This window comes from Macrobrachium rosenbergii, chromosome 39 (assembly GCF_040412425.1).
Source record: "Macrobrachium rosenbergii isolate ZJJX-2024 chromosome 39, ASM4041242v1, whole genome shotgun sequence".
Lineage (NCBI taxonomy): Eukaryota > Metazoa > Arthropoda > Malacostraca > Decapoda > Palaemonidae > Macrobrachium > Macrobrachium rosenbergii.
The window spans coordinates 2,677,872-2,702,874 of NC_089779.1; the positions used below are offsets into that span (position 1 = coordinate 2,677,872).

General features: G+C 39.0%; 2 protein-coding genes across 3 annotated transcripts in view; both read left to right on the plus strand.

Moving 5' to 3' along the window:
- LOC136825646 (uncharacterized) overlaps positions 1 to 7,666 on the plus strand; it is a 29,439-nt gene extending 21,773 nt beyond the window's left edge. The window contains exon 4 of the mRNA XM_067082282.1: positions 7,182 to 7,666. Within this exon, the coding sequence (XP_066938383.1) occupies positions 7,182 to 7,384 (203 nt within the window). The 3' untranslated portion in view covers positions 7,385 to 7,666. The remainder of the gene's footprint in view (positions 1 to 7,181) is intronic.
- A 4,484-nt stretch (positions 7,667 to 12,150) lies between these two features.
- Cth (Cystathionine gamma-lyase) overlaps positions 12,151 to 25,003 on the plus strand; it is a 49,242-nt gene continuing 36,389 nt past the window's right edge. The window contains exon 1 of one of the 2 annotated variants that reach the window (XM_067082285.1): positions 12,151 to 12,310. The gene's annotated coding sequence lies outside the window, so the exon portion shown is untranslated. Of the gene's footprint in view, positions 12,311 to 15,793; positions 15,883 to 25,003 lie in introns of those variants that run through there. The other variant, XM_067082287.1, reaches the window with a different exon arrangement.

Here is a 25,003-nt window from a genome sequence, read left to right on the forward strand (position 1 = left end):
GGGAGAGTGACCAGGACCCGTTTAACTTCGACAATATGGGAGACTGCATTTTCAGAAAATGACTCGTCTCAGCTGCTTAAAAGCATAATTTCGCATCTCTTCTTTCATCTGTTGCACACATGTGTGATGGAGGGTTCGAGCTCTCTTCATTGACTCTTAAGCTTCCTTTTCGTCCACAGCAAAGGAGGCAGTATTGGATTTCAGAATCTGCAAATAATTACTCTAAGGGTAGTGTCATAATAAATACGTTTTGCGTACATTAAATTTGGCGTGATCAGTTACGTATGGATGTACTGTATGTTTCTGAGTCAGTATTTGTAATTTTGTTTCGGTACAGTTTTTCGTGGTTATGGAGTTACAGTTCGTGTGTTGTCTGGCTGACCATAATGCCTCCAGGCTGTAGATGGAGAGATGGTTATTGCACAGGCCAAACGTTTGTGTGCAGCAGCGAATGGAATGTAGAACTCCCCTTCTAATGGCTTTTGTTGATTGCAAAAAGGCTTTTGACACTTGACAGGCCAGTATTATGGAAAGTCTTTCATTTCTATGTCATTTCCGTTGAATCTGATGTAAAGCTAGTAAGAATTATCCGTTAACGGAGTAGATGCGAAGTTAAAGTTGATGGGGTCTTGTCCAATCAGTTGGCAGTAAATAGTGGGGTGCCGCAGGGTAATCTTTTGTTACCTTTGCTGTTGGCCCTTCTCATGAATTTCACAATAAAAAAAGTCGGGGAATGGAAGAGTTTTAGATTTAATAATGGAAGAAACTTGACGGATTTAGAATACGCAGATGATGCTGTTTTAATCAGCAAATTACTGGAGGATTTACAACGGTTGCTTAATAGAACGCATCATTATATATATATATATATATATATATATATATATATATATATATATATATATATATATATATATATATTAGAGAGAGAGAGGGGTGGTGGGGACTCGAGATAAATGTAAGAGAAACAAAAGTAATGAGAACAAAGCATGTACAAACGAACGAATCGACATCAGATGGGGATCTTTTTAACGATGTTAAATCCTGGAAAAATGTAGGAGTAGTGACATCCAGGACAGTATAGGTTCTCATGAGTTGAACTTTAGTAACAGACCAAAATGAAGAAGTCAAACAACGGACAGCCTGAATATGATGTGGCAAATAAAAAAAAACTGAAATAGTTAGATTATACTTTAGTTTAACAAAGAAATTACACGTAAGAGAGTTTGTCGAGGTGAGATTGAAGCTTTAAGAGGAATATCAGGAGTCAGGACAGAGTGAGAAATGGTGCCACAAGGAAAATAATGGAAGTTCCATACGTAGATGAGATATGATGTTAGGCAGATGGAGGCGGCTAGGACATGTCCTTCGCACAGTTTCTGGGGGAAGAGCCATGTGATTCTGTCAGCTAGGCTCCTGTGGACAGCAGAAGAGTCGAGAGACTCAGACCCACTTGGATGAGAACTGTGAAACTGGAGGATGGAGAATGAAACGGGAATTTCACAGATGATGGCTTTAAACGATCATTCCAAAGAATAAACGACAAATTCCTGATTTACGCTGAATTGAAAGTGAACCCCTTTGACTTGACTGTTTGAGACAAACAATTGAGTTGCAGCACAGCTAGTGTAGTCTTGGTGATGTTGGGAACAATGGAGAACGTATCTGTGAATGTGCAACTTTCTTCTGTATTATTTCGTTTGTCCTGGGCAAGTTTTCATTCTCGGCAGATGTTAGTAACAGAGAGAGAGAGAGAGACCAGCACGGAGCCAGGCGTGCCCACCAGGGGATCCAGAAAAATTTCAAGGGGGGCGACCACCAATTTCCATATTATACACACACACACACACACACACACACACACACACACACACACACACACATATATATATATATATATATATATATATATATATATATATATATATATATATATATATATATATATATAGTGTATGTATACCGATTCCATTATTATTATCATTAAGATTCTAGTTGTTATTATTATTTTTTCTCAAAATTTTATAATTTCTATAATAGATTTTTAATCTTTCCCCCATTTTTATATTTCTCATTCATGTTATCATCTAACTCTTCAGCATTATTATTTTAGTCATTTTTCATGGTGGGGTGGGGCACATGGCCCCCCCCCCCCTTGATCCGGTAGTGGCTACGTGCCTGATCAGAGATGCACAAAGGTTTCTTTCCAATCTCTACTAAGGAAGCGATGATGGCGCACTAAACTCCAGCGTGGTCCTGGTTTACTGACATTGGCATTGAAATTTCGTGATAGGCGTTTACTAATTGTCAGTGGTGTTAGCAGCTCAGTCATGTCTGTTATGCAGAACATTGCGTTGGTGAAGACTAGGAAAAGAATCGAGCACGGGTCCTGAATCGTTTAACCCATGATCATTCATCAGAAGTCGGTCCCAGTGTATATAATGAAAACGATGGAATGGTGCAGCTATGATACATACATGCATTCGTTCACGTGTGCTTGTACACATACACATTTATACATGTAAAATGCATACGTACAGTACATACTTATACCCTGTAAACACTTACTGGTACACACGTCATAGATATATATATTTAATAATATATTAAAAAATATATACATTATATATATATATATATATATATATATATATATATATATATATATATATATATATATATATATATATATATATCTTGCTACAAATATCACTCAGTATTGGATACACACACACACATACATATATATATATTATATATATATACTGGAATAACAACGTGATATGAATTATATAGAGTACACGGAGTATATGACCACGAGAAAATGGAAACGACAGAAGCTAACTTATGTACTCTAGGGTATTTTTAAGCAAACTGCATAGTACAGTGAAACAAGATTAGAGAAGATCCGGATTTCGTAACAAAAACGAACAATAAAGAAGTAAATGCACACATATATAGATTTCTGACTGACATCAGGATCGAACCCAGGTCTTTCAAATGAAAGGCCAGAGCGCTGGCAACCAGGCCACACAAATCATAAAAGAAGTTGGAACCTGAGTACCACTGAAGGCATTACCTGGGCAGGCTAACTGCTTGCATACCAGCGTGTTTTCCCCAACTTCCCGACTCAACAGTGACCCAATTTAAATTATCCTTTCTGAGTGAATATGATAGAAGTATCAACAATTTATTGAAAGACCTGGGTTCGATCCTGATGCGAGTCAGAAATTTATTTCTGTTCCACACGTAATTGTGTTTTGATACTATTATCATATTCACTCAGAAAGGATAATTCGAATGAAATGTCAGTTGGGTCACAGCTGAGTTGGGGTGTTGGGTAAAACACGCTGGTATGCAGGCAGTTAGCCTGCCCAGGTAATTCCCTGGGCACAGTTGTACTCAGGTTCAAACTTCTTAAAAGACTTGTGTGGCCTGGTTGGCAGTGCTCTGGTCTTTCATTTGAAAGACCTGGGTTCGATCCTGATGTGAGTCAGAAATTTATTTCTGTTCCACACCTAACTGTGTTCACATCAACTAGGAATACTGACATTCTGTAGTTTTCTTTTAAATCTGCTTCGAACATCATATTCGAAGCATAGATCGGGATATAATATTATTATCCTTTTTTATAATCCGTCTATTTTACCGTGAGGGTTGAAGGGGGCTACCACACTGCCGTTGACGTGCGTTGCCAAACTTGTCAGTTGACAGTATTGAAGGGAATGAATTTGCCCGACAAGTAATTAGTTTATGACAAAATTCACATTTTCTAATTATTTTTTTGTATTGTTTTTCAGTCACAAGAAAGGGAAACGTGGCATCATTGATGCCACAACTGAAGTCAAGGATGGGCATTTAAATGAGATGCTTCTTTGATTAAGGAACCATAAACCCTTTGTTTTTCAGGGACCATGGATGGTTTGTTGCACGCACTCTTTGTGATTTGTGTCCCAAATATGACCATAAAGGGACTAGAATTATCCTTAATTTTTATGTTGGTTATTCAGCACTAGAATTAAGGTATGAAATTTTGTCAAACATAGCTGCGGATACAATAAACGCAGAGGTCTGTGAATTCTGCCTGCTGCACAGTTCACCACAATAGGAGCACTTTGCACATTATGGCAAATGCATAACATTATCCTCCTTACTGACAGACTTTGTGTCTCTTCCTGTATATATCTTATGAGTATTGGTGCAATTGCAATTCTTACCTTGTTGGGGATGCTTCTGACTGAGAACCAATATGTCATAAAACAAAAAGAATGTTTATCTAAGTGAGAGTTAAGTAAGGGAAGGTCTCAGGAGAGAAATTCAGCGTGTGAATGAATTACACGTTATTTACAGAAATCCGTAGAATAAATCACAGGGAGCGGTGTATGCTAGGCTCTTGGCACTTTCAGGTTAAAATTAACAATAGACAAATGTAAGAGTCCCACTCAATTAATAATGAGACATGGATAAAATCAGCTGGGAGTCTTGACTAGTGGAAGTAGGGCCACAGAACGATAAAGATGTTGTACAACATTCACACCTGTTTTGTAATGCATGGAGAAGTAACACAATCACTGGGTGAACCAAAACACAGTCTAATTATTACATGGAAAGCTGAAGGCTCATGGAGTAACGTCAGGATATGTTCAGTTAAATTACCGACAAATTTCAGGGTCTAGCACAATGCAAGGGGAAAAGGGAAATGAAATAAGAGTAATAGATAAATGGCTGAACACTCCACCACAAAGTACCTCTATTCCTTTAGCAAAGCTCCTTGGTTGTAGAATAAAATGGCTCTCAGACGAGTGGGATCTTCTACAAGTGGAACTTCAGATAGCACATGGGTGTTACAGTGGTCGGCCTGATGAGACGGAGCGAGAGCTTGGAGGTCACACTCAGTGGTGTGTTACTGGGTCAGTCCACTGGCTGTGCCTGCCTCCCGACACTGGTGTCAGCTCCTACTAGACCTATCTTTCTTGCCGGCTTTCATAGCCTCAAGCAATTCAGGTGTGCTGGCTGAGGAGGGCGATTCCTGTTAATTCCTGCTTCAGGCATTTTCATGTTTCAGCCTGGGAACATAGATCTTGTGTGGGAAGAAGAGGGATTGGCCAAAGAACGAGTCTCTTGGGGAAAACAACTTAAGTGCTTTTCAAAGGCTTAATGAGGGAAAGTGCAGACCCTAACTCATTTAATGGGCAAAATTTAATTAACAGGGAAGCGTCTTAAGGCTACTCCCTGATCTGGGTGTTATTCCCCGAGTTTGAGCATGAAGGGATGCCAAGAAGTGAATACTTGTAGCAATAAATATATATATATATATATATATATATATATATATATATATATATATATATATATATATATATATATATATACACACACACACACACATATATACACTTTTATATATATGTATATATATACATAGATCACAAATCACTAAAGTTTCTTTGCAGTGTTCCTTCAGCCCCTAGCTGTAACCCCTTTCATTCCTTTTACTGTACCTCCGTTCATGTTCTCTTTCATCCATCTTGCCATTAATCCTCTTCTGACGATTGTTTCACAGTGCAACTGTGAGGTTTTCCTCTTATTACACTTTTCAAGCTTTCCAACTTTCAATATCCTTTTCAGCGCTGAATGATCTCATAGGTCCCAGGGCTTGGCCTAAATTCTATACTCCATTCCATTCCACCACAGGTAAAATAATAAGATACTGGGTGTACAGTAGGTCCTGAAGGGCTGATACACAGTGTTAGAATCCATTCCATTGCACCACAGATAAAATAATAAGATACTGGGTGTACAGTAGGTCCTGAAGGGTTTCGATTTTATTTCTAAGTCACTGACAAAGGGTTGATACACAGTGTTAGAAATCACTATATATGTGCTAAAGTCAGCACGGACGAACATACAAAACTGCTGGAGACTGAAAATCCACACCTGACAGGCATCTAAACTCATTAGTGCTGGGGTCAGATACTGTGTTTACAAAAACTGATCAAGCTTATACATGCCTTGGCTGATATTCATGTTAAGATCATGATTTTCTTTAGTGATATTTCTTTCCAGTGCATTATAAGAATGAGCTGGCTCTTTTGACCATGGCCAGTTGATTGCATGATTGTGCTCACTGACATGTACAAAAATTCCACCGTTCACCTGTGCGTATCTCACACATTTTTATGCTGTTCTGTTCACTTTTCCAGTGCCGTTCCTGTCTGACCAGCACAAAAGTTATCACAAATTTATGGAACTTGGTATACACATCCTTTAGTACTGTTGGGAGAGTTCTTTATAAGTACACGTTTCATTGTTCTTCAATGGAACATCAATACCATAATTCTTAAGAAGATGGGGGGGGATACCTTTTATATGATTACTGTTATATGGTAATACAAGCAGATTTTTTGTTATGTATTAAAAAAAATGGTTGTCTAATACATAGTCAGGATATTTCTGTTTCTTATCTATTTATCATCAGTGCATTCAGGGCTAAATATATGCACTGCTCTTAAAAACATAGATGAATACTGATTTCTTAATTTTATTGCTTTGACTAGAATAAAATTGCAAACAGGAAGAACTATTATTGCTTGTATAGAGGATTAGTCTTCTGACTGGTGTTAAATTGACTGGAAAACTGGCAACGTCCCAGAGTTCGGGTGAACTGACCAATTAGTCTGGCCGACTAGACGCCTAGGTAAAGTAAGAAGACTGGTAAGAGAGACGAGAATGGGTGAGGAAGTAGAAGACATGTCAGATAGTGAATCTTAAACCCGCTCCTTATTTTCCTGACCTAATTTAGTGCTGATTAACAGGAACTGAAGATATAGTAAGTCGACTGAAGACCGATAGTTTTGTTGGCATGGTAGCATGCCTCTGCCGTGTTGCTAGGGAGAGTTTTTGTCGTAAACTAATCGGATCTGATTTCAAGATAATATGCTGATAGAACTTGCAGTTGAGAGACGCCAATTCTCAGAAATGTTCTCCCGGTAGGGGAGACATTTCACCCAGCTTTATAGATGCCATGGTATTATTAGTAGGAAGAAACGTATTTCATTTTGACAGTGCAATAATGAAGTGTTCTTAATAAGGAGAAGAGGTTTTTCGTATTGAAACTTTAATATTGTTTTCAGTTTTATAACTTATATGAAGAACTTTACTATCTTATGTGATTTTTTCAGCTGGGGTTTCCACCGTGAAAAAGGGGTGCACTGACAAGACCTATGAGTCTAAGTGTCAGTCTGTTGGCCTACCAGGAGCCTTCTCTGGACTCCTGAATGAACACACGTGCTTCTGCAACTACATCTTGTGCAATGGCTCCGCGATGAATTCTGCAGTCTTGGTGCTTGTACTCCTACCTTACCTGCTTCAGAAACTGCTATAAACTGGGGGGGGATTTGTTGATGACATTCTCCAGCCAGTTAATTACATTCTAATGTTTTGTATGTATAGCTCTAGATGTACTTTGCTTTTTTTTACTTATTCACAGTAGCTGTAAATATTTCTCTGGGTTTTGCAGCATTGTAGAAATATCCAACTTGTGCCCTTCATGAAGGAGACCTTCTCAAATACTCGCTGTTTCATATTCGAAGGCTTTTGGATGTGATGTTCAAGTAAAATTCAATTTCTGCTTTTATACATCCATAATAAACTAATCCTCTGTCCAGATTTTTGTGCTTTTCCCCTCTGAAGAATTTAATTTTAACTGGAAAGCAGAAACTCTGGTTCAAGTCTAAAAATCGTTTCCTCTTTTGTGGCGTATGGAGTATTGTCACACTTGAAGAACTATAAATACTATAAATTGGCAAACAAATTCCCTGTTACAAGTTAAAAAAGAAAGGCTATTGAACGAAACAGTCCAAAAAGTAAAAGAAAGAACTAGCGACCTGATAGCTCTTACAATACCACCTGAGGGGAGGGAGGACTCTCCTCTTAGCGTTGTAAGACAGTGGCTAAAATATGTCGAGTAAAAAAAAGACAGAAATGCCCCTGGCGCCAAAAAGAAAGACCAGAGAAATGGAAAGGGCTGCTGACTGTTTGAACAGGGGAGAATTACCTTTAATGCTATCCAGTCCAGAACAGAGGCAAAAAGTAAACTACCCCCAAAATAAAAGTGTTAATCCAAATAAGAGTAGACTAAGCCAACATAAATGTCTGGCAAGTTGGATGGAGAGAACTTGGGAAATGTTAATAAAAGCACCTACATATTTTTGTTTCAGATTTAGCATAAAAAATGTAAGGTAAATCTACAGTAACCTGAACACTCAAAAGTGATGAGATGTATCACGTGGTGGCCCGAGGTAGAGGTTTAATAATAGCTTCTCCCAATCTCCAAACCACAACAACCCACAATGCACCAGTCCTAAGCAGAGCTTCAACATGCGCAATATGATACGCCAGGCTTAATACACAACAGTTCCTTCCGCCAAGATAAGACATAACTAGATAATAAGCATCGAGAAAACCCATCATGAGCAAAAAATAAATCTACACAAATTCAATCTATCAGAGGGTTTAACAACTGTGCTTGATCTCCTGAAAACGGGAGTATGGGGTACACATGATTCATCCCTCTCATTCTCTTGAACAGTACGTGGTACATCATTATCAGAAGATAAGATGCACAACCCTCTTGGGCTGGAGGGATATTATCGTTACAAGATTCATCTCCACTGCCAGAAGAAACATGTGAGAAAGAATCCTTAGTTGGATTAACAAGGTTACTAGTAAATCTAGGCATTACTTGGTCATGGTGTCTCTTCCAGAACATTTCTTACCCCTCAAACTTCTGAAATTTTTCCTTCCACCCAAGAATCTACAAAGCCAAGTGTTTACAAGAGCCACTCTTAAACTTCTTCAAGCCTTCTTTAAAAGTCCTCACAGCTCGCTCAGCTATTCCAATTGATGAAGGGTTAAATGGTGCAGAAGTTATAAGACATACACCATTTTTCTTACAAAAAACCTTAATCTCTTCAGAAGCAAAATACGGTTGCGTTATCTGATACAATTTCGTCTGGAATACCAAAACTAGAAAAGGTTTTCCTAAGCAACTCAGTAGTAACAATTGATGTCCTTGAGGAAGTAACGTGGACATCCATAAACTTAGAAAATGCACCTATAATCAAAAGAAAATGCTTATTATCCACAGGTCCAGCATAATCTATGTATAATCTAGGCCACGCTATACTAGGTGACGGTCAAGAAAGAACACGAGCATGATTTGGTTGGTAATTGGTGTAACAAATCTGACAACTCTTTGTAACCTCTGCAATATCTTGATCAATCTTAGGCCAACAAACCCAATTCCTACCTTCTGCTTTCATGACATTTATACCATTATGACCACTATGCAATTGATCCAACGCTTTACACCACAGTAGAGTGGGTATGACAACTCTGTTTCTATGCGGTACTACATTTTCATATAAACTAAGATCAGTTTTCACGGAGCCATACTCAGACAATCTTGAATCCCCCTTTAGACCAACCAAACTTAAACTGAATGATTTGATTTAAAACTTCATCCTTTCTAGTACATTTCTGTATAACCTCAAAAGAAATATCATCAAAATCTACTGCTTCTACCAGCTTAATATATTCAACGGGGTTATGAATCTCGGTATCATCCTTATAGTCAACCTGCTCAGTGCACTGCCACAACACTCTGTCTGCCTGCCTCACAGATAAGTTCGAAATAATACTGAGATAACAGTAACGCCCAATGCTGAATACGTGCATTGGCTTGGTGTGGAATTTGACGTCCTCTACCAAATAAGCCAAGTAATGGTTTGTGGTCAGTCCCAGCTTCAAACTCCCACCAAGTAAGAGAAATACCTAAATCTACTTAACACAAAAACTAATGCAAGGCCTTCACGATCTATCTGGGCACATTGTCCCTCAGCTGATGTAAGGTTTTTACTCGCAAAATATACAGGAACCTCCTTCCCATCAACTTTCTGTGACAAAACACCACCAACTCCAGTGGGTGAAGAATCAACTTCCACAATCGGTGAACTTTCTCCATCATAATCACATAACAATGGACCTTCAGCCAAGTCTTTTTTTTTTCACAGTTCCAAAAGCAGTTTGTTCAATTTAGCCCAATTGAAGTTTGTATTCTTTTTCCAATAGGTCGTACAAGGGAACACACTCATTAGAGAAATTCTGGATAAACTTACAGCAGTACATAACATACCAAGAAATGACTGAAAAAGTTAGGTATACCTTAGTTTAACCAGACCACTGAGCTGACTAACAGCTCTCCTAGGGCTGGCCCGAAGGATTAGACTTACGTGGCTAAGAACCAACTGGTTACCTAGCAACGGGACCTACAGCTTATTGTGGAATCCAAACTATATTATGCCCAGAAATGAATTTCTATCATCAGAAATAAATTCCTCTAATTCTTCATTGGCCGGCCGGAGACTCGAACTCGGCCCCAGCAGAGTGCTAGTCGAGAACGATATCAACCCATCCAACAAGGAACTACTGTGATGGCCAGGTTTAACATCACAATGTGCCTTAAGCAAAATTAACAACCAGATGTTTTAGTATGTGGCAAATCTGGTACACATATATTACCTAGAACTGCAAACACTTCAGTACCGATAGACACCAAAAGAATAGTCTTCTTTTTAACACTGTCAGTTATAGACATATAAGCAAAGGTTGCTTCCAAAAAACTCAACCACAATTCAAAAGAAGTTTTGGAGGGGTTAAAGGCATCAATTTTAATCTGGGGAGTAGCCATATCCACTAACACTTCACCCTCAGACTTCTTATTACATAACATAAATCAAAGGTAATTAATTTGGCTTAATCGAAACCATTACTGCAGGTTCCTGAATTATTTAATAAGCATATTTGCAGGATACATACCAGTTACATAATACAACAATCTGTAAGCAACAAGGTCTAGGGTAAAATCGCGGTTGAGACACGTGGGTGGCAGAATTTTCACTCGATATTTAATTGGAGAAATAACAAAAAAATTAAATCTTCAAGAGAACCTTTCAAAAGACTGAAGCTTCATTAACAAAATGAGCTATAGGAAACTGCCACACGAACTAAAATAAGCACGTGAAGTCTTCGTAAAATAGGTATTGAAGGCAATTTTAAATCCAATATGGCGTCTTCCCAAAGTTTGTGATAAAATGAATGGCGATTGGACACTTCCTTCCCAGCGTTCATTTAACGGTGTACTGACACCAATTGCGTATATATGCAATGTTTATAGATATTACTCAAGATTTTAGCTGTAATCAGCACGATAAAACAACATCTTGGTGCCTATACTAGTGAAAATATGAAACGAAATTCCCATTTCATGTAGTTGAACCGAAATGCATTTTTACCTGACATCTCAACTGAAGCTCCACAGTGCTTATTTGATTGTAATTATGCACATTTTGTTCTTAAATCACTCAAAATACCACTTAAAATACGTGAGAATGTTTGTTTACAATGCTTTACCCCATCAAAGTAACGAAACTGTGGCGGGAACAATTTTCCAGTCTTATTGTACATCTGGCTGCCACAAACATCCGAGAGCGGACGACGCATTAGTAAACTGTTTCCGATAGAAATGCAGTATTTTGTTGTTAGGACTTTTCATTTATTTAAGTACATATTACTATGTATACTTCTGAGACACGTAATGTGCACAAATGAGTGTTACCACTTTGGCAAAAATGCAAGAAAGTTGAGTATGACAATTATCTAGAACTGGTACGAGAGTCAAGATGCCATGACGTCGAAATACAGAACCGAAATAAAGGTTTTAAATCCAAAATTATTACTTAAAACACCATTATGTTTGACAAAACTTACACTGTGTTGTGATATATATATATATATATATTACACTGTATATAATATATATTAATAAATAAAAAAAATTGGAAAACGCAAAAAATAGCTACATCGTAACGTTCACAGCAAAAGCGTTGAAATTTGTCTCAGGAATCTGATTTGCTGCAACGACAAATATTTTCAAATAAATTATAATGAACACGTAATACATTTACTCAATTTAGAACTTTATTCTGGTGTTTAGCTACCTAGTTATCTAAATGTTATCTAGGGCTCTGGCGTCCCGAAAATTCGCTAGAGTTAACCGTCCAATCCCTAAAAACGCCATCGTTTACCACTGATGTCGAGGAAACGGTGTCAGCGTCTATGAGTACAAATATTTTGCAGATTTAACACAGGATGGGCAGTTTGTTTACACAAGTGACTGCAAATATCAAGACGGCGTCACTCGTCCACTTTTAAAGTGTTTGAAGTAAAAGTTTCGAGAGCGTCACGGCCGGTAAGTTAGTATACCGCGTACAGCTAAATCTTAACGAACCTCTGTTTAATCAGAAATATGCCAATATTTCGTTATTTAGGAGAAAACTGTTACTTTGATAGGAACGTAGAAGTTTCGGCGTGTTGTGCAGAGGGGACACAAGTCTCACTGATGCTGATGGGGGCGCGTTCGAATGCATTTTCTGGTAGTGTCCCAACAGCGGACGAATGTCGTATTGTCTCACGCTCCGAGCGTTTACCCTGATTATCATAATGTAACAAAACTGTCAAAAGCAAAAAACAGCATAACGTAATGTGGACCACATGACAAATCAAAGGACAAGCAAAAACACAGTATCTTAAGCATACCGCTACCATAATAGGCTATAAACGACGATACACTTCCATATGATTAAATAAAAAAAAACATTAGCCACTGCAAACAATTCATCTGTTACGTTGCCATAAGCGGCTACCATACCATTTTTCTCTGCCTCCGGGTACTAAATTTCTTCGCCAATTATTATGTGGTGGCCCGAGGTAGAGGGTTCATGATACAGATGGCTAAATGTTGGCTTTAATGGTTATTGCGCCGTTACATCTTGGTACAAAATCGGCGGGCTTCTCCCAATCTCCAAGCCACAACAACCCACAGTGCACCAGTCCTAAGCAGAGCTTCAACTTGCACAATATGATACGCCAGACTTAATACACAACGAGATGACTGGAAGGTTGCAGAAATAGATGCGGAGAGAAAGTGAGAAGATGAAAACTCTGTTTAGAGGCACTGAACTCGATTATGGGTCTCCAATTAGACTGAATCCAAATCAGAGTTGAAAGACGAAGAAAGAGCAATTGGAGATCAAGTGTGAAAAACAGAGCTGGCATGTGAGGATGATGAAGAAGAAATGTTCTGTTTACTCATGAATAAAGTCGCATAGAAAATGAGAAACAAAACTGTTGATAGACAAGAGCTGTGAAATGTCATTAGAAGCAGTGGCCTGCATAACAAGAACGTCTACATCATCTGCAGCTGAGAACCAATGATTACTTAAGAGCATGTTACATTTATCCTACCAAAATTGTCCATTCTAATGGGAAAATGGCAGGATACTATAATAATGCGAGGTATGGTTCTGATGGCAAAGATGTGAAAGAAAATGGTGCAGGGTATACCAAGATATTAACATAGAAAACATGGAAAATGGAGTTGACAGACAAAATGATGTTTTACTGAAGGCTTTGACACAAGTCCCAAAGTGTGTGTTGACCAGTAATGAATGGCACTCATCCTGCACTTGAGGTACCAAGTCATTTATTCCTCGTTCGTATTTGTTATCTTTCATAAACTTCTCTCTTGCTTTACTATAATATTCTTTTTTCTTTTAGCTTTCTTTCTCCTATTACTTTCGCTTACCGTTTTTGTATTTGAGATTCCTTTAAGTTAAGTTAAGTATACCTTAGTTTTATCAGACCACTGAGCTGATTAACAGCTCTCCTGGAAAGGGTTGGCCCGAAGGATTAGATTAGACTTATTTTACGTGGCTAAGAACCAATTGGTTACTAAGCAACGGCTACAGCTTATTGTGGAATCCGAACCACATTATAGCGAGAAATGAATTTCTATCACCGGAAATAAATTCCTCTAAATCTTCATCAGCCGGCCGGGGGAATTGAACTCCGGCCCATCGAGTGACAGTCCGCAGCTCTACCGGTTCACCCAGCGAAGAGCTATGAGATTCCTTTAAACAGGAAGTTATGCATGAGGACCATTCGTAATTAAGGATAGTGGAACAAAATGTTTCGCTTTTCTCATATGAAAAATAGTTAATTACCACATGTAATAAAATGAATAAGATAAGCTTTAGGTGCAACATCAACACTAATTATAACATCTAACATCCAACTGCAACCGTATAGACTAATTAGATACTTATACGGTATTAAAATACACCAAATCGTGTTCATTTCTTCACAAATGTTCCCGAACCCCCCACCCCCCGTGCACAGACTTGCTTCACTCGCTAATATTAACCATATATAATTTTCAGAATGCCCCCCCCCCCAACATTTAGAGACCAGATGACGCCCCTGGGGGGGCGGGTCAAAATTACCAAAGAAAAGTGTTACGTAAATTTTGAACGGCCCCCTATCAAGTTACAAAGCTAAATTCAGACTGAAATTCAGTTCCCCGTTGAACGAATCGGTAGTTCTCGGCTAGCACTCTACTAGGCCCGAGTTCGAGTCTTCGACCGGCCAATGAAGAATTAGAGGAATTTATTTCTGGTGATAGAAATTCATTTCTCGCTATAATGTGGTTCGGATTCCACAATAAGCTGTAGATCCCGTTGCTAGGTAACCAATTGGTTCTTAGCCACGTAAAATAAGTCTAATCCTTCGGGCCAGCCCTAGGAGAGAGGTTAAATCAGCTCAGTGGTCTGGTTAAACTAAAATATACTTAACTTTCTCAGTTGTCAAGGTTCACTCCGGGACACATGCACGGAAATGTGCTTACAACAGCGATAGTGACCCCGTAGCATGCGAGGCAAAAGGTCACCTGATAAACAAAAAGTTTTGCACTCCTATATGACCTCAATGAAAAGGAGTGGCAAATATATCTGCTGCCTGTCCCTGGAGAGGCTTCAGTAATCATATTCTTGAGAATGAATTATGTTTTCATACGTCGAAGAGACAGGTAATGTGAGGCTGGATAAGAGCAAGATAGGCCGAGTGTTGCTGACTCGGCTCAAAAGAAGGGCCACTGATCTGTCAACAACTGTGGATTTCCTAATCACGGGCAACAAAACAGTTTCAGCAAGCAAATCATTTCTGCTACAAGCGTGGTAGCGACAGAAAAGATGGTCAGGGATAAATATTCCTTAAGGAACCGTAACAAAGGCAATTGTTGCAATCTGATGCAGCCGCAGGACTGGCGCACCTCTCTTTCAAAAGGTTGGCAAACAAAAAACCGACATCTCTCTCTCCCTCTCTCTCGTATTAGCAAAAGACTTTTCATACTGTTCCGTTTAATAGCCTTTCGTATCCACTTCCATTGTGTAACAACGAGAAACGAGTAGCGTTTGAAAATTCGTGTAAACTTTATAATAGAAATCAGACGTAAAATATTCTTGGAACGCGCACAGAAATGATCGAATGTGGCAAGTGGCTATGGAGTTTAGACTTCAGAAAGGGCTGAATGTGTAAGAAAATTATATAAGAAAATAGTGTCGCGGAGGCTATCTCGTCCATAAAAGGTGTTATCGGCGCTCTTAGTGAATCAGTTAACAGAGCTCTGTAGTTCCACGAGAGCCTCTCGAAGCTGCTTGTTGCCACTGCACTCGACAACAACCGTCGAACTAAGTGCAAAGAAAACATCGAACAGTAATGAAAAAGGGAGCCCTTAGAGGTGGAACTTGGGGAAAATTACGCCAGGTTTGGTATCGTATGACTATCAGACAGGTTCCTAGAGTATCAGTCGGTCAGAGCTTGTAAGACACCAAGGTCAGAGAGTGGTGAGATGTGTGGAGAGTGAGAGTAAAAGCCCAGAGTGATTTGTGAACTTATAATAAAAATTTCTGAGTGCCCAAAGATTAAGTAAGAGTTCTAAGTCCGAGTTTGCAGACTCATAGAATTTACAAGGTGCTTTTAAGATAGAGACTCGGTTACTACTATCACATAAAAGGTGGAAGGTTGATGGATTTTTAAGACAGTGATGGAAAACATGGATTTCATTTTCAACCAAGACTTTAGAGCACTTGTGTATTTCCAAGATAGCTGACATCTGAGCGCGATAAGATGAGTGCTTAGGTAACGCACAGCAAGCGGCCTGTTCCTACTTAAGTGAAAGCCCAATATAAAATATATATATATATATATATATATATATATATATATATATATATATATATATATATGAAATATAAAAAAACCGTACCGTACTTCTGAGTTATCAACAGAAGGATCTCCACATTGATACTCTTGTTTAGCAAGACGAGATGCATTTGTAGAAATACTTTACGGGGCTTGGAGGCTTTCGTCCATCCTTCTGTGGACTTGAATTTGATGACTAAGTCCACTATATATATATATATATATATATATATATATATATATATATATATATATAATATATATATATATATATATATATATATATATATATATATATATATATATATATATATATGTATAACTGAATCACGAAAATATGGAACGTGATGAATATATAAAAATAAAATCCACGAAGGAAACGGAAACACTGGAGTGCTGCGAGGCCTTTCGACGCTTACGTCCTTACTTATCAGACTCAGTAAAGGACGTAAGCGTCGAAAGGCCTCGCAGCACTCCAGTGTTTCCCTTCCTTCTTGGATTTTATCTTTTATATATATATATATATATATATATATATATATATATATATGTGTGTGTGTGTGTGTGCGTGTGTAAGTGCACACACATGTACAAAGCATGTCAGACTGTGGGGTATTTATACATGAAAAAAGAATGGTATAGACTGATATGGATAAGAGGAATTTGGAGCGCTATGTGTCAGTACCTTCATACCTTAAAGTTGTCGCAACAAATCGATAACATGTTGTGTGGGTCGAATGATGGGCTGGTCAAGCCCAAGAATGGCCACAGGTGGACCTACGGCATATGTCGCGACGTGGCGAAAAAATTAAGTATACCTTAGTTTAACCAGACCACTGAGCTGATTAACAGCTCTCCTAGTTCTGGCCGGAAGGATTAGGTTTATTTTACGCGGCTAAGAACCAGTTGGTTACCTAGCAACGGGACCTACAGCTTATTGTGGAATCCGAACTACATTATAGCGAGAAATGAATTTCTATCACCAGAAATAAATTCCTCGAATTCTTCATTGGCCGGTCGGAGAATCGAACGCGGGGCCAAGACATTCGATATTTAGAATTCGCTCGTACTCGTTCTGTTCATGATATGTTTACTTAATAAACAGATTTTCAGAAGACGAAATCAACAGGAAGAATGCAAAAGAATGTCATCGTAAACTATGTGAAGACATTTCTCATTTGCAATTGCTGAGTCTAGCGAATGTTTCTTTATGTTGTGTCTACCTAAGGATGTTAGGTTCGAGGCCCTCTACATTACGTTGACCTTGAGACTAATTATAATAACTTACATGGTTGTCCATTCTCTCTCTCTCTCTCTCTATAATATGAATAATTACTCACAAACAAGTAAAACATTATACGCTTAAGTATATGCAGACTCATTCTCTCCCTACACCTATATATAATATATGAAAATTTCTGCTGATTTTTTCCCTTTTTTCAATGGAAGTATTCACAGAGTTCTTTCTTTGCATGGTTTTTGAGTTTATAATACTCTACAGAATCGTATAGTATTTTAGTTTATTGAGGTTTCTTACTTCCAAACTCGTTATTTTCAATATATCTGAATTTGACCTCTACATGCCCCATGGGCACTTTAGTTTGACCGATAATCCTTTCAGAGAACCTGGTGACGCAACTCAAAATCTGAGTCACGTTAAAAAAGCACGTTTTAAATTGTTACCTACAGAGAGAGCGGATAAAAAAATTATTTTAACATGTTTTAGGTCTGTAGCGCTCTCAGATACCAAACAAATCGATTAAGAGTATCTGATATGGCAATGCCAAGACGCCAAGGTCTGGAAGTATGCTTTCAACGACTGACTCGTACGTTCGTCGCGGCGTCAGCGACAAGTCAACGTTTTCCACGGAGGCCGACGTGTCATAGACACACACAGCCTGTTTAGACGTGCGTCTTGGTAGTGTTCCGTCACCTATGGAAGACAATGACAGGCGTACAAACAAAAAGGCGAGAAAGAACAGCAGTGTTCGAGGTCTAGGGACGAAGCTTAATTCTGCAGTACATCACGCAATGTAATCCTCGTACTTGACTGTTCGAGAATGGTCATCCAAGACGCTCCTGCCTCAGTGTCTCCATGGCTGGGGAATTCAGTGCCGCGTGTGGCTATACTCAATTCTCGCTAACGACACCATTGTTGTTGTTATTACTGCTGCCTATTTTGGGTTACACTACCGTTGGTTAGCTGATATACACAGTGCCATTTCTACTTTTTTTATTTTCAGCTCACGGGCACGATCAGCGTGAAATATCTCTCAGGGCAACGAGACGGAGACCCAGCCCCGTTCCAGCGGCCTGTCTCTCCAAATAAACGACCGTTGTCACGTCCTATAAAAAGAGACTCCAATAAAGTCGCTTTCTCGCAATCCCAGGATCAGCTGCTGTCTGACTCGTAGCAGATGACCGTTCAGATACAAGTGGGGTTCGACTGAGGAGGGCTGCATTTAAGCTCATTGTCTGTACTTGACTTTGTCCAGCTGTAGCTCAAGTCCAGGAGGGAAGGCGAGGGTTGGGGGGAGGGGGGGCAAGAACCCCGGCGCCCATTCCCCCCCCCCAAGGGGAGGAGGATGGGGAGGAAGATCTTAAGGAGTCGGTCTATCTGTATCGATAGTGGGTGCATCAAAGAGGTTAGATGAGCCTCTTTGGGACGCAAGTTCCCGAAGAGTTTTGAGGCATTTTGCCGATGCTTCATAAATAATGAAAAAGATGAAGGGAAAGAATCAATAATGCCTCTCCGAATAAAGGTTTCGCGCTTTCTTGACTAATGTGGCGAAAAAGTTATTGTTTAGACACAGTGGGCTGTATGCTTGATGTTGCTGCTTGGTCAAAACCGCCAAAAGACTTTACGTAACAACACCACCTCCCTTTTGCGGTTTTCAAATTACGGGGAGGTATCTCTCAACCCAATTCAGCACTAACAAGGATGACACACTAAATCTCTCTCTCTCTCTCTCTCTCTCTCAGAATCTAGCGAGTGCTCACGGGTTGATTTTCAGACCTAAGAGGACTCGATATATGTTACCTCATTTCTGTAAGTTACTTGCGTAACTTAAAAGCACGAACACAATACAAAATTTAACAGATCAAATTATACTCACAATTCACTAGAATGGGACCATAGGAAAATGAAATGAAATGGGGGCGACACTGAAACGCACTTGTTGAATCTAAACTTAAAATGAATTTAATAACTAAAGGTTAAACATATCAAATGGGTAATTATACGATATGAATGAAAATGAACAACTCAAAGGAATTGCAACTCAAGGCACTCAGACGAACCAAAGTGACAAAAGGTAAAAAGGACAAGTCCAAATGAATGCACAGCTGTCGACTTAACAAAGTTCACATTAACATCGAAGACTTTAAGATAACTCCCAAGTTCATCAAAAATGAATTAAAAACGTAACATTCAGGAATACCAATATGTCTGTTAAATGTCATGAATTAACTGGTGGTGTGTGACAATACAATTCTGGATGATGTCGTGCCCATACAGCACACGCAATTATGCACGCACACGCTCTCAAAATAATGGCTGAAGGCGGGTGAGTGACAGCCGTCAGGCATCACCCAGCTCTCATGCAGACGTCAGCATCTTTTTCCATAAACACCACAAAACTTCCCCCCCGCCCCCCACAACTCTTCCTTTCAGCTTCTTCACTAATGAATACGAGTTCCTCGCTGGACGAGTCGGTAGAGTTCTCGGCTAGCACTCTGCTAGGCCCGAGTTCGAGTCCCGGCCGGCCAATGGAGGATTAGAGGAATTTATTTCTGGTGATAGAAATTCATTTCTCGGTATAATGTGGTGTTAGGTAACCAATAGGTTCTTAGCCACGTAAAATAAGTCTAATCTTTCGGGCCAGCCCTATAGGAGAGCTGTTAATCAGCTCAGTGGTCTGGTTAAACTAAGGTATAGTTAACTTTCCTAATGAATACGGAGTGACAGAAGTGATTTAAGCAGTATCATAGAAAAATAATGTAAGAGTGCCACTCTCAAATAGACGTAGTTCCTTTGCCTTTATTATTATCATGACCTGCAATAGAGACGTAGTACATATTTCTACAAAACTCATAAACACTCAGAGGCATTTGGATTCCACTTGAATAACAGATACAAACAGCGGAGTTCTCGTCTGCTAAGTTAAGTATACCTTAGTTTTACCAGAACTGGCCCGAAGGATTAGACTTATTTTACGTGGCTAAGAACCAATTGGTTACTGGTGTCTGGTGCCCTGACAGAAGGCAATTCACAATAATAAAAAAAAATCAAATCAGTCATTTTCTTATGACAACAGACTAGACTAATGATTCTACAGTAACAAACAGATCGTATGAAAACGTCAATACACAAAAGTATCATGTAAAGATCGCTGCGCTGGGAATTTCCCACAAAGACTCTACGTTTGGTCGTTTATTCTTTCTGTTGTGATGCATGTAATGGCGTTTATTCTCGATCCAGTTTTATCGTTTTATAGCCAGTTTCATTCTGTTTAATCCATTCCTATCTGGACTTTGTCCATGACGGATTCCCTTCAGCAACTGTTTATTCAGCGTTGTCTTCGGCCAGGTATTCTCTAGACCTTGGTATAGTGCACCTTCGATGATTCGCCAGAATTAGTTCACGATTCCAGAGCGCTGGCCACGACGTGTGACCACTCCAAGCACCAGGGGTCATGAGGTTACCGTAACGTTATTAAATGCTGCTCCCATTTCATAGGTCGGGTGCGTGGTGGGTTGGGGACGGGTGTTGCCTCTAGGCCGTGGCATCCTCAAGTGACGACATATTGGTGCAGTTTCCTTTAACGGTCAGTGTTTGCTTACATTCTCGAAAAATCTCTCCCCGACAGGACTCGCTCTCATCAATTTTGAGCTTCACCACTAACTTCCAAAATAAATGCCCAGTATCCTGAGTTGCTTCGTTACCGATGACCGAATTGAAACATCTTTGACACTGAGAATGATTCGTGAAAGTTTCTTTCACTGCGCCCCAGGATAAAAGAAATCAGATGTGCGCAGTGTCTCTGCTCCTCCCATTTCTGTCCCTTCGCGGGCAAAAGAGTGCTTTTGCTCTGGTATAGAGAAATGCACAAGCTACGGACTCAAAAGCTGGTCGGTATTCGAACTTTCGACCTCCTCCTCGTTAAAGCAGAGAGAGAGAGAGAGAGAGAGAGCAAAATAATTAAATACAAATTAACAATTGACCAGGGAAATCCTGTATCAACCACGACGTTCAATCGCAGAATTTTTCATAATCAATCTGCAGCATGTCCAGAACTATAGTAACGTAATATACCTAAATGTCTCTAATTATTGCTGTTATAGTCTACACGTTATATTTTCAGTCAGTTTCATGTTTTTTTCGTCTGAAGGCGTTCGAAAGCAAAGAAAAAGAGTACACATGCTGTTTTATTTTGTCCAGAAATCTATGGAATAAATCTGCGAGGAAATGGAGTTAGACTCAGAATAACCTTAATAAGCAGAGTGCCGAGCTACCAGAAAATTTCTACTCTAGGGGACACAGCAACAGAGTACTGAATACTGCTTTAATCAGACTATAATCTTTTCATGTGAACTATATATAAAGCACGAATTCTTCCTGCATTCGTTTGAAGAATTTGGGTTGATCAAAAAGCACCTTATATAACTGACGCATAAACTCGGTTCAGTTCTGTTTCGTTGTGTGATTGAACCTTCTGTAGTGTAGAACCACGATCCCAGGCCCCCGCTTGAACCTATCTAGAGTTAAGTGATAATACCCGTCTTATCAGCGAGGTCAAGTCATGTGTACAAACAAAGATAATCAGAAACAGGCAAACAAAGATAGCAATTTCATCTGCTGGTTAATCTAGAGTATATCACAACTCACATTTTACCCTGAATACGAGAGAAGCATCAGTGAAGGACTGAAGAATTCTGAAATGAGCCCCTCTGGAAGGCCTTGGCAACCTCTTGTTTGCTCTCACTGTGCAGCACCTGGTCTCTTATGGCAAAACAAATACTGACTACAATTTTTGTAACTTGAGATGCTGGGAAAAGGGTTGGTTATTAATATTACTACGCACTAAAAAATTGAAAATTATAATGAAGTGAAATGCTTAATGTATACACTTAACCGATATCATAGGATGCTGAGTAATGCCTGACTAGATCAATTTGGAGAGACCCTCAACAATATTAAAGTTTCCGAATTAAAACTATACTTTTTTTTGCATTTATTATATAATTATATATTGATTATATCTTAGTACATAGCCTATGTTGATATTGTATTATTCACGCACTTCAGATTTCTGCACTCAGTCTCATGTACAAATCTGTACTGACCATAAGTCGCCGACTACCACCCTAGCTTTCTTGGCGATGTCTTTGACAGGATCCAGTCGCATTCAGTGATGCACACTGAACATCACCAAATACATTCCCATATACTAGTCTGTCATACACTCAAAGTAGGGTGGGGGGAATGATGAATTACTGTGCTGAAAAAAGCCTCATTGTTATGATGAAATAATGGGCATAGCAGAACCTACTCAAGTGTAAGTTTTCTGAAGTACAGCCTTGAGTTTAAAACTGACCTTAAGCCCATTCGATGATTGATAATTTCACTGGGAGCCGATTTCTTTTTTTTATAAAAACAGAGATGTGACAGTTTTTGGCCAGAGCTTTCAAACCTTATAAAAAAAAAAAAACACACACGTAGTCGGTGAGGGGCGTCAGGAGGGTCTTAAACCAGGCAAAGTCTAGAGAATGCATGGTTTTCTCACGGCTGACCCAAGATTGGGATCTAGTGCACAGGAGAGGTCGTGACGTCACGCAGTCACCTATCGGTCCATTGGTGATCTCTGACCAATGATCGCATGTTCTCTTTCTTCAGGCTAGGGAAATCATTCACAACGTTTTATTTAATTTTAGTGAAACAACAAGGAGGTCTTATGACTGACGTTGCACAAGCATTGGTCTGACAGCTAAAGCGACAAACGTTCCGAAAATATCTATTCGTCGAATTTACAATTGTGAAAAAGAAGTATTGACACAATTCTATCCTATAAACAATAAATAACAGCTAAATGGGAAATAGCCAATAACACTGCTTACAAAAGTACTCCTAACAGACACATAAAACGACTTTTTTTTTGGGTGTGTAAGCATTAAATCACATTTATTATTATTCTCAGTTCTTCATTGGGGGGGGGGTCGGTAGAGCTCTCGGCTAGCACGCTGATGGCCCAGCGTTCGGCTCTCCGACTGGCCAATGAAGAATTAGAGGAATTTTTTTCTGGTGATAGAAATATTCATTTCTCGTCATTCCACAATAAGCTGTAGGTCCCGTTGCTAGGTAACCAACTGGTTCTTAGCCACGTAAAATAAATCTAATCCTTCACTGCAACTTGGCCGAATTGCATGATTATGGCCATTTTCCATGCAGAGTGATCAATTGCTTTTCTAGGGCCAGCCCTAGGAGAGCTGTTAATCAGCTCAGTGGTCTAGTTAAACTAAAATATACTTAACATTATTATACCCAAAATCATTTCAATAAAAGAAATAAAAGAAGTCAAAATATCTCCAACGCCATATCTTAACAAAATGTCAACAGGCAAAACCAGGTCCCCGGGAAAACAATGAACAAGAAATTAACGTTAAGGGGAAGATTAAAACGGCTAAATACATCTGGATGCATTGCTTTTCCTACCTGCCCACTCGCTAGCGATCTTTTATAGTGTCTGAAGGGCTATAATATTAATTCATCGAGGAGTAAAACTGTTTCAAATGGAGCGATTTCTACGAGGCAGCCCATTGATCATTCTATAGTCTAGCTACGAAAGGTTGAGACTTTCCTATAATTAGCGGACACATTCGAGCACACTGTCCATCTTGTTTTCACGTACAATTAATTAATGTATGCATGTGTATGCATGCGTAAATATTCATTTATGTACAATATAGGCTACATACAAGGTGTATATATATATGTATGTATACCCGGTTATACATGTATGTATATGTAAAATATGGCAGCAGTGCTAATTACCTTCAAGTCTGAACCTTTCGTAGCCGGACCATAGTAGAATTTCATGTTTGCAAGATAGGCCTACTCGACAGATTGCTAAGCAACCGATGAAACCGTTCAGTTATTTCCTCACATATGACATTCTTGCTGCGCAGATTACTTTATCATGAGGTTATCTGATATGATGTAACCAAGGTCTTTTACATATACTCTGAATATTTGAAGGACCTTGGATGTAACATTATCAAGTTATCAAGTAACGCCGGGATGTCTGCTGGCAACATCCCAGTCTCCTTGGCATTGTTCATTTATCTTCTTCTTCTTTTTTTTAAGTGCTTTTTTCCCATTTTTTTTGCATTTCTCTAACCTCTCATTTTTTAGAAAGTTGTAAAAAAAAAAAAAAGACGCCTGTCTAGTCTATTTAAAAGGTTAAAAAATGTCAGTTATATTTTCTCTCTTATAATCAAAGTACCCAACAAATTATTTTTTCTTCAGTTTCGTTATCGGGAACGATTTTTTTTCCTTATTGCCACAGAACGTCTTATCTTTCTTAGACAGTGACCCCCACGGATTGTAACCCAGTATGTATCCTCCTTCGCGGCGTGTTTAGTACAATTCCGTTGGGGATTACCGTAAAAATATAAACAAAAGACTGTAAATATCATAAAGATAATGACCCCCAAGAAATATTAGACCTAGATAACGACCCCCGAAAACCCTTCAGGGTCACTATCTAAGAAAGATCCCTCTTATCTTCTGCATATAATTGTATTATCTTCAGAGACTAAAATTGGTTTTTACACAGTTGTGCTATAA